This window comes from Chrysochloris asiatica, unplaced genomic scaffold, assembly GCF_000296735.1.
Source record: "Chrysochloris asiatica unplaced genomic scaffold, ChrAsi1.0 scaffold00052, whole genome shotgun sequence".
NCBI classification, from domain to species: Eukaryota; Metazoa; Chordata; class Mammalia; order Afrosoricida; family Chrysochloridae; genus Chrysochloris; species Chrysochloris asiatica.
This window is the reverse complement of record NW_006408570.1, coordinates 5101218-5112355: the sequence shown is the minus strand read 5'-3', so window position 1 is coordinate 5112355 and position 11138 is coordinate 5101218. Positions and strand designations below refer to the sequence as shown.

The 11138-nt window shown below is 40.1% G+C and overlaps 1 protein-coding gene across 1 annotated transcript in view; it reads left to right on the top strand.

Annotated features, from left to right (window-relative positions):
* Positions 1-11138, top strand: part of ANXA4 (annexin A4) — a 47045-nt gene that overhangs the window by 24393 nt on the left and 11514 nt on the right. The window contains exons 7-8 of the mRNA XM_006862929.1: positions 642-698; positions 5570-5663. Of these exons, the coding sequence (XP_006862991.1) occupies positions 642-698; positions 5570-5663 (151 nt within the window). The remainder of the gene's footprint in view (positions 1-641; positions 699-5569; positions 5664-11138) is intronic.

The following is an 11138-nucleotide window of genomic DNA, read 5'->3' as shown; positions in this document are numbered from 1 at the left end:
TTTTAAAAAAGCTAAAGTGGATAGAGAGAAATACTTTTAACTGATGGTATATGGAGGGGATTATAATCAATGTAATGAAACAAGATATATGAATTGTTGAATGTGAAACTGATGACGTGCCCTGTAAACTTTCACTCAATCCACAATAAAAACCTTAAATTTAAAAAATTAAAAAATGTACAAGCTTGGAAACCCAGTGGGGCAGTTCTACTCTGTCCTATAGGGTCATGGTGAATTGGAATCACTCAAAGGCAGTGGGTTTCCTGTGTTGTCAGCCCCTTTGTGGTGGAAATTGATCAATGTAGGTTTGCCAGTGAGGAAGGCATGGGTCAGTGTGGTAATAGTGGAGGGAGCAGGCACGTTTCTTCTCCTCCTTTCCTTGTCCCCCCACGGACAGCCAGCCAAGCAGCAGTTAGGGAGTACAAGCCCACCGGGCCTTCTGGTGGGTGATGTCCCCTAGGTGCAGGTCAGAGCTCCAGCAGTAACATGAGCCCATCCAGAGGATGCCTGTCTTGCCTCCCCAGGACCAAAGCCTAGCCCTATGAGGCATTCTGTCCTTGGGCTCCCAATCAGTTCTCTCTCAACAGTGTCTCCTACATCTCCCCAAATATGCTCATATGGTTGATTTTTCTCATTCTCAGGGTGGCAGGGATGAAGGAAATCATCTGGATGATCAACTCGTGAAACAAGATGCCCAGGTTGGTAGAATTGCAACTTTTTCTTCGTCGTTTTCTTCTCTTTTGGCATTTTATCAGTGTATATTGAACAGACAGGGATGTATTTCGAAGGAAAAGTATTCCTACAGTTGACCTTGATGGTAGAGGTTTCTTGCAGATATTCCTGGGTCTGAGGAGTGATACTAGATGTCACCTCATGAATGATAAGAGCACCTCTGGGCTCCCTGTTGCTCAACATTGAGACCATGGTGTGTCCCCCAGAGAACGATGGAGTTTCTTCAGAATCGCCTGGAGGTGTTAGGACTTTCCTTTGTTTTGTTCACCTTGTATTTTTACTTCCCTCAAAAGAACATTTGATTGGACCTGTGCAAAACAGAGTGTGAATGGTTGGGTGAAATTAATATCAAATCCCAAAAAGCTGTTGCTGTTTTGATACTGAGCACATTGATGATTGCAATGGTTCCAGTCCCTGGTCTCATCAGCTGTGGCCAGATACCACTAATGCGTTGTTGTTAAGTGCCGTTGAGTCAATTCTGACTCACAGCAAGCCCTTATAAGATTTCCGAGGAGCAGCTGGTGAGCTTGAACCACTGATCTCACGGTTCAAACCTACCTTACAGTCCAGCGCATTAACCCACAGTGCCATACCAGGACTCCAACACTTATAATAGTAGCTAATGAAAGGCGACTGCTGGCTGGTATCAAACACTGCTCTAAACTATATGCCACTGAATTCTTACAATAACCCTGTGAAGCAAATGTTGCTAACCCTATTTATAGAGACACAGAGAAGTCAATTCCCTGGTTCAAGCTCACACTGATATTAAGTGGCAGAACTGAGATTTGAGCCCAAACAATTTGGATCTAGACCTTCCTTTTAATCAGCATAAAACATAGGGAAAAATTGGCTCCATTCAATATGTGAAGTTTGAACCAGTACGGATTTTTGAGGGAAGAGCCTGTTGCTTTCATTAGGAGGGGGATGTGTTTGTGAGGGCTCTGGGAGTCCCTCCCCATACAGGGGATACAGGAAGTTGTCTTCAATCTAAAACGCTCAAGGCTAAAAATACTGGTACTCTCAGATGTGTATGTGGATTTTAAGCACATCAATGAGAACATAATTGGACATGCTGGAGAACCTCTATAGCCTACATCAATTCCTGATTAAATGAAGAGGTAGAATTGAAGAATTGATCCCGGAAGCCTTCTACAGACTCTCATATTTTACATAGGGGATGGGGTGGGTTTACTCTGTGCCAGGCATTATGTTGATATTTTACATAGGTCATTTATTCTGTATAACAAATGTGTGAAGTAGAAATGATTACGGATAATTTATAGAATCAGAAATTAATGTCCAGATTTCAGTAACTTGCCCAAGATCTCATAGCTGGAAGAATTGGGATCTTTGAATCCAGGTCTATATGATTTTTTAAAATCATGCAATCAACCAACAAGTATGTTGGAGCTCTTCAATGAGCACAGTTTTCCTTGGTAGTAACCAGGTGAAAAGGTATTTATTTCTAAGCAAGTTTAGGTTGGGGACAGTAGACAGTAGAACTCAAAACACAATGTTTCTGGATCTTCTAAAAGACAAAACAGTTACGAACAACGCCATCTAAGAGCTACCTCTTCCAGGGTAGATGAGTGGGAAAATATTGTCAGCTTTGCCTCTTTAACTTGCATTAGCAGCTAGGGGAGTTGAAGGGGCTTAAAAATTTTGTGGAAAAATTTTATTTTTCCACAAAATTTTTGAGTCAGTCCCCTTATCTTTCCAGTGCTTAGGTGTTATGACTGGGTTTTAATCTAGGAAAGTGAATGAGTTTGGGATGAAAGGACTGCTCGGGGCAGGTGAAACTAGGTAATAATAATATAATAGGTAAGACATTTTTGACCATAAAAAAGCTGTTACCTAATAAAACCAGATTTATCTAATCTTGGGACGTCACTTGCAATAAAGGAAATAACAAGCTATGTACAGAATTCCAACTTTAAGAAGAAATTCATGGCATAGTAAAATTACTTTTAAAATATCCTTCTGACATTTGCTATAATATGGTATATATTTGATTCTCTACCTCCTGGGAGGGGGCAGGAAACTTAAAATTAGGGGAAAATCTGCATCAACAGTGGAAACTATGGAGGAAAGTTTTTAAAATACCAAAGGACAACAAACCTTCTCTCAGTTGTTGTTTTTTGTTTGTTTGTTTTTAAGATATTTTATTCAAATTGTGTTTTAAGTGATGTTAATTACAGCATTTGAAGGGGAGGGGGGAGGATCTAATCCCACACAAAATGGAAGACTCTAGAATGTACCCATTGAAATGATGAAAAAATAGGTTGAGTGATAAACTGGACACAAATTCAATTTAGATTCTGAGTGTTGTCACCAAGTGATTACAGTAACAGAGAGCCTTCCCAGTTTGCACTGGAGGTCTTGGAAATGATTTCATAGTCTGGAGCAAGGACGCAAAACGACATCATGAGAGGGAATTACAGTCCTGGATTTATCAGTGTCATCACATCCGCCCTCTCCACCCCAAAATGGCACACAAGACAAACAGCTGTCATGCCCTGCAGACTACACAGAAGGGCCATTCTTGTCCCAGGAAGGTAGCTGACTACTCCTAGTTGGAAGCAGACACAGTGGCTTCATGCAAATAGCAAGAAATTACTCGGGGAACTAGAGTGTAGCCATGGGTCGGAACCAACTTTGAGGCACTTAACAACAGCAGAGAATACAGATAGTAAATGGCAGAACTAAGATTTAAACTCGAGCAATTTGGATCTAGACCCTGTAATCTTAACCAATAAACAAAGACAGAGAAGGGTTAGTTGGTCCCTTTCAATATGTTAAATCTGAATTAAGATGGATTATGCAGGAAGGAATAGGTTTCCTGTCGGATCCTACCAGCAGCAAGTGCTCCTGCTTGAAATTTCATCCAAATGCAAAGTAAGCAAGCCCAAGAAGAATCCATTCACCTTGTTCTGAGGAAAACCTGGATCTGGATACACCGCTCATTATTAGAAATGAATAGGCAGGAAAATCAACAGGTCCTCAACTCAAATCCTCTGAAAATACTGAGGCATAAAGGGGACAAACATAGCCATACTGAAGGTACCACAAAAATAGATTCAAATTGCATTGGACCCTAAATAAAATGAGAGAAAAACCGAATTTAATTCCTTAAGAACTAAGAATGTTAAGATGCATTGAAACACAACAGAGATGAAAATGGTCATGCAGAAATAAAAGAGCTAGATGAGTTGGGACAAATGTTTTTAAATGAGACAAGGTAAAACAAAATTATAGGGTCTATTAGAAGCAGATGACCCAAAATGAATTTCAGAAAAGAGAATCATTGTAGAAAGCAATGTTGAACAGTCTCCAAAATTCAGAAGAAAGGGACCAAGGGATGGGAGAAGACTGCACAGGGAAGACACTAGAGACTCGCAAGGAGGAAGATATGGAGAAATTTGCCTTAATCTGTATTTAGATGTATAATAAAGCATGTGGTCCTGGTGCAAGAATAGAGAAGAATCAGTGGAATGATTAGAAGACTTAGAAGCCGAATCAGTAAATATAAGAACATACAGGTAGCACTTGAAATCATTGAGTAGGCAAGAGGGCAGAGGGACAAACTGTTCAGTGGAATTGAGATAATTGGCTAACTATATGGGCTAATGCACCAGACTGCAAAGCTGTTTGAACTGCAGGGTCAGTGGTTCAAGCTCACCAGGTACTTGTTGGAAACCCTGTACAGGTTCGCTATGGGTCGGAACCAACTTGATGGCACTTCACAACAACAACAAATTTGGGAAAGAATGAAGTTAGACCCCTACTTTCACTTGACATCTCATATTGAATTCCAATTGACTGAAAATGTCAATGTAAATAGATGCAGTCATAAATGTACCTATAGAAAAATATAGTTGTTTTTTTTTTTTTTTAAATCTTGGTCTGGGAAAGACACATGACAGAAACCATAAAGAAAAATGATTGCTGGTTTGAAACACTTTTTTTAAATGTGCAAATTGTTTAAGTGAAATCATAATCAAAATTAAAAGTCAGGTGATAAAATGGGGAACAATTTCACCAAATATGTAGTAAACAATATGTAAGAGGCTTCATAAGTAAAGAAGAATCAGAATTCCCCAGTTTTTTTGTTTGTTTTTTAATGGACAGTGTACATTAGCAGGCAATTCAAAAAAGGTAGACGTGGCTTATAGAAAAATGTCCAAGCTTACTGCTGTTGTTAAGTGCCCTTGAGTCAATTCAGACCCATAGTGACCCTGTATAGAGTTTCCAAGGAGCAGCTGGTTGAGCTTGAACCACCGAAATTGTAGTTCAAATGACTTTGCTTTCTGATGTATTAGCCCCACAACACCACACCAGGACTCCTTACTACTTATTTAAAAAAAAAAAAAGCAGATTTAACACAAAAGGTACCATTTCCACTTATTATTTAAAAAGATTACTCTTTTCAAAGACATTTTTGTGGTATTTTACAAAAGGTTGTTCTGTGATTGGTTGAAAGTTGATTATGAATTAGAAATTTAATTAAAATTTAAATAACTGCATGTGGTTGGTGGCTGCTGCTTGGGACAGCTCAAGTCTGAGGCCTTTACCTCCTGAAGTAAAGCCATGGTGTTGTCTGCTTGGAGGGGGCTGCTGGTGTTTACACTAAGTCTGAGGGAGCTATTACAGGGCTCATTTAGTGGTGTGCGCAAGGAACATACTGAGTTACTTCCACTCCCCATCAACACTCCGTTAACCTCATCACCAACAAATTAAAGTCTGCCAACTCAACTCTTTGACATTCTGGAAATCTTTGCCTGTGTCTTGGCACATCCTCTGTAGTATTTTAACCTTGTGCTTTGTTTGACTTCAGGACCTGTATGAGGCAGGAGAGAAAAAGTGGGGAACAGATGAGGTGAAATTTCTAACTATTCTCTGTTCTCGGAATCGGAATCATCTGTTGCATGGTAAGGCGTTTGCTTCTTTTTTCAAAGAACCTGCTTGAAAGAGCATGAAAACTGTAACTCTTTCCCCTTCCCTCAGTATAGAAAGTTAATTGCACTCAACTGTCTTACCTTGGAAATGGGTTAGGGATGTGCATGAAGGCCAACTCTGAAGACTAATTGTGAATAATTAGTAAATATACAATGTATTCATACAAGTTTGACTTTTGAGTTTAAAACATCAAACTTCATAGTTCTTTTTCCAAAGCAACCCCAAGACTTTCATTTTAATTTAGTTACATAAGGAAACATTTAGTGCACCAGCAAGCAATAAAATAGAAATGTTGGTTGGCATTTACTCCTGTTTAACGTTCAAGCTGTAAAGTTAATAGAAGTGATTTCTTAAGGGATCTGCTGTACAAGATGAATAGAGGGTAATTTCACACTTCATTTCCTGTGTGTGATGTTTCTAATTTGCTTCTAATAATTCTGATCTTTATAATGAGCTTTGAACTTCTTTGGGGGAAAGATACTGTACAATTGTAGAATATTTGTTGTCAAGTTTATTTCCTCCTTGTAAACAATAATTAAGGTTTAATAAGATATTCCATCTTTTATTTAAGCTATTTAAGCCTTTATGCCACATCATAATTTTATAAACATAGCCACACAAAGTTTATAGTGCTTGTGGGGAATTTCAGAGGAGTGAATTTGCTAAATTACAAACATAAGTAACTGAAAGTATAATATGTTTTGAAGTTTCAGTTGTTTCAGATATTCCATACTGACAAGAAATAGGTGATTAATCCTGTTAATAAATATCATTGCTACCAGTAGACTGTTAACCTAAAGGTTGATGGTTTAAACCCACCAGCTACTCCGTGAGAGAAAGATGTGGCCATCTACTCTGTAAAGATCTACAGCCTTAGAAATCCTGTGGGCAGTTCAATTCTGTCCTATAGGGTCGATATGAGTTGGAATAGTGATTTGGTTTTGGTTTTAATCATTATCAGGGGTGGGGAACATCTGGCCCTCAGGCCACATAAGGCCCAGGAAATCATTTGGTCTGGCCCTGCCAAGGGAACTGCAGTTCTAGCTATCACATTGTTGCTGTTTTTAAGTGCCGTCCAACTCATAGCAACCCTGTATAGGGTTTCTGAGGAGCAGCTAGTGACTCTGAACTGCCAACCTTGTGTTTCAAACCGATCTTGCAGTCCAGTACATTATCCCACAGCGCCTCACCAGGCCATCATATTGTTGTTGTTAAGTGCTGTTGAGTCGATTCCGGTTCATAGCAACCCTGTATAGAAGTTCAACCGACTTTGCAGTTCAGCACATTGACCTGCAGTGTCATACCAGAACTCCGGCCATCACATTTTTTGTTCATTGCTGTCATGAGTTAATTAAATGTTTGACCACATATAGCAGACTAATTTTTAAGTTGATCATTTTGTATGGCCCACATTTTAGCACTTAACAGCAACAGTAGCCCCTGCGGTAGATGAACCAATTTCTGACTCTCTCAGTCCAGATTTCATGCCTTCCTTTACTGTACACATCTCCCCCTGGTGGTATTTTTTTAGAACTGCAGTTTCTCAGAAGACGATTTAGTGCAAATGTATTTGTAACAATTTTTATTTCTGGACACAGTCAGTAGTTGGGCAGTTATAAAATATTTGATTGCATATAACTGGAAGCAAATCTTTTAATAACTTTGTATACATAAAATGCCATAGTTTTCTTTCTAACACAAAAATAAAAGTGTTGTTGTTAGTGCCATCAAGTGAGTTCCGACTCATAGCAACCCCTGTAGGGTTTCTGAGGAGCAGCTGGTGGGTTTCAACTACCTACCTTACAGTTAGCAGTCCAGTGCTTATCCTATGGCACAACACCAGGACTCCAAATATAATAGTGAGAGTCCCCAATAATCTTTTATGTTAGTTCTCATCTGTCTCAATGACTATCTCAAGCAGCGGTCAATATTTCCCCCCATTTTACAGTGGAGAAAACTGAGCCTTACAAAGTGTCAATAGTGTTCTTTGATTCTGAACAGCACACTGATTCCATGCAGCACACACTGACTCACACTTACGTAAAAAAAGAGGAAATCATGTAGAATGGGGAAAATGGAAAATACTGGTGACTCACAGTTTTGATAAACTAACTGAGCAACTTCAGAAAGAACAGAAATCAAGGAAGATCTGAGGATTCAGTTGGAAGGGTGTCATGGAGTTTTATTTTAAGGTAAAGTTTTCCAGTGTCTGGTGGTCTTATTTATAACGCTGGTCCTGGAGCCCCCCTACTCACACTGACAGAATCAGAATCTCTGCGAGTAGAGCTCAGGATGTTAATAGATTTCCCAAGGTGTTTCTGATGTTCACTGAGGTTAAAGAGCCAATTTAAAGGAGAGAGGAGCCAAGATGATAGTTTAGGCAGATACATTACCCTGACCCTCTACAACAAAGACTCAAGAAGCCAAGTGAAACACACAGATGACAATCCTGAACTCTAGAGCTTCAAAGAAAAAGGCTAAAAATGTAGATTGAACACTGATGAGAGAAAGCAGCTAAATGAAAACAGTGAACAAAGAGTGTTAAACGCCAACTGGCACAACATGGCCGTTTGAATGATCACAACCAGCTTTCCATTGGAGCAGGAACCAGATCACCAGCTCTGCTTGCCCAGGACTACACCAGCATGCACATCCAGTGATCAGCAACCAGAGAGGTGTGACTTTCCCGGTTACCTCACACAGCCTCCCACAAGCTCCACCCACCTGCCAGTGCTTTGTAACTTTTTTCCCTTTAATTTTCATAGTGCTTCCCTCTCCCCACTTTTCTTTTCTTCTTCCCCTTTTTGTCTTCCTTCCCCTTTGCCCGTTTTCTTTTCTTTTTTGATCCTGTGGAGCAGGTGCTGCTCCCATCCCACCCTTAGCTAGTTGCTGAACCAACTCCCGCCCTTCTTGGCCGGGGTTGTACTCCCCCAGAGTGAGCTCTGTGCTTCCCCTGCAGATGTGTTTGGCAGCTAACACTTGGCACTATATTTTTTGTTCTTTTTTTCCTTTATTCTCAGCTCTTCCCTCTCCCCTAACTCTTGTTTTTTTTTGGGGTTTTTTCCTACATCTTCCCCCCACGTCTTTTTTTAATCCAGTTGAGTGGGTTTCCCACTCCCATACCACCTCCTGCCACCTGTGCACTGACTAGTGCTTGCTCCTGGCCCTCCCTAGTCAATGACGGCGTGAATACCACATTTCCATCGCAGCTGTGTTTGGTAGCTAGCACCCATACTGTGCCAGTTTAATTTTTTCCCTTTTTCATGTTTTTTTCTTCGTTTTACTTTTCTCTCTTCTTCTTCTTTGGTCTATCCTCCCCTTCTACCTCCAGGAATTGATGGATTACAATAGAAATATTTCAACAAACTGATGAAGCCCTAGAAATATTCACTGGCCTCTGCTAAGAAATTGTGAAGACAGGCACCTGGCCAGCTGAATAGAAGAGGTCCATATTGGTGCCCATTCCTAAGAAAGGTGACCCAACAGAATGTTGAAATTATCTAACAACTTTAACATCACATGCAAGTACAATTTTGCTGAAGATAATTCAAAAACAGTTGCAGCAGCACATTGACAGGGAGTTGCCAGAAATTCAGAAGCTGGCTTCAGAAGAGGATGTAGAACAAGGGATACCAGATGGATTTTGGATGAAAGCAGAGAATACCAGAATGGTGGTTACTTGTGTTTTATTGACTCTGCAAAGTCATTCAACTGTGTGGATCATAACAAAGTAGGGATAACATTGTGAAGAATGGGAATTCCAGAACACTTACTTGTACTCATGCAGAACCTGTCCATAGACCAAGAGTCAGTCATTCTAACAGAGCAAGGGAATACTGAATATGGTTTAAAATCAGGAAAGGTGTGCGTCAGGGTTGTATCCTTTCACTGTATTTATTCAGTCTGTGTGCTGAGCAAATAATTTGAGAAACTGGAATATATTAATAAGAATATGGCATCAGGATTGGAGGAAGTCTCAGTAAAAGGGAAGAAAACTTGAAGCACTTGCTGATAAAGATCAAAGAATACAGCTTTTAGTGTAGATTACAACTTGATGTAAAGAAAACAAAAATCCTCACAACTGAACCAATTAATATGATAAATGGTGATTATTTTACTTAGATCCACAATCAATGATCATGGAATTTGTTGTTAATCAAGTGCTGTTAGACCTGGTTCTGATTCATAGCGACGCTGTATAGAGTTTCGAAGGAACAGCTGGTAAGCTGGAACTACTGACCAACCTTGTTTGAGGTCCAGTGTTTATCCTGTGGTGCCACACTAAGAAGTAGTAGTCAAGAAATCAAACAATGTATTGCATTGGGCAAATCTGCTGCAGTGACCTCTTTAAAGTCTTAAAGTGTAGCGATGTCAGTTTGAGGACTAAGGTGCACCTGACCCAAGCCATGGTATTTTGAATCTTCTCTTATGCAAGTGAAAGCTAGGTAGTGAATAAGGAAAACCAGAGAAGAATCGATACGTTTGAATTATGGTGTTAGCGAAGAATACTGATGGTACCATTGACTGCCAGAACAAATTTGTCTTGGAAAAAGCACAATCTGAATGAGAGTGAGCCTTAGAAGTGAGGATGATGAGCTTCTGTCTCATGTACTTTGGACTTGTTTTCTGGAGGGCCCAGTCTCTGGAAAAAGACATAGTGCTTAGAAAAGTAAAGGGTCAGCAAAAAAGAAGCCCCACAATGAGATGAGTTGATACAGTGGGTGCAACATGAGCTCACGTGTAACAATTGTGACGATGGCGCACAACCGGGCAGGGTTTCATGCTATTTGCTTAGGGTCACTGTGAGTTGGAGCTGACTTAACGCTGTCTAACAACAACAATAATTTTCTGTAAGATGGCAATGTTATTAACTACACATTTTAATAATAATTCTATGTTCACCAAGTTTCTATAACAACAGACTTTATGCCCACACTCCTACAACTAAATAGGGCTGATTTTCCCCCCATTTCAAAAAATGGATATTTACTTTGAAAAGACCCCAGTGGTTTAGGATCCTGCATCAAAATAGGGGAACAAAAGAAAAAGGACCACTTTGGCCACTGTGATAGGATGACTGCTTTGGGCCATCTCTGTGATCCTGCTCAGTGAAGTGTAACTTGTCCTGACTGCATGAACTATGCATTTGCATGGTAGAAGTTATGTCGGTGGAGGGGGGTGGGGGTGTTCCTTGACTGACAACTCTGTATGAGAATCACATTGATGGAGAGGTAAGACAGCACCCCCAAAATAGCAACGTTAATGTAAACAAAATACGATATTCACTCTAAGAAAGCTCCAGAAGGAGGCAACAAGACAGGAAATTTATCACATTAAAAAATAATTGACGGGACTTCGGCACTTCCCTGACCGGGCAGCACAGAGTAGACACTGGAGAGGGAGACAAAGGAATAGTCAGAAACATCACACTAGAAGGCTTGTAAGTC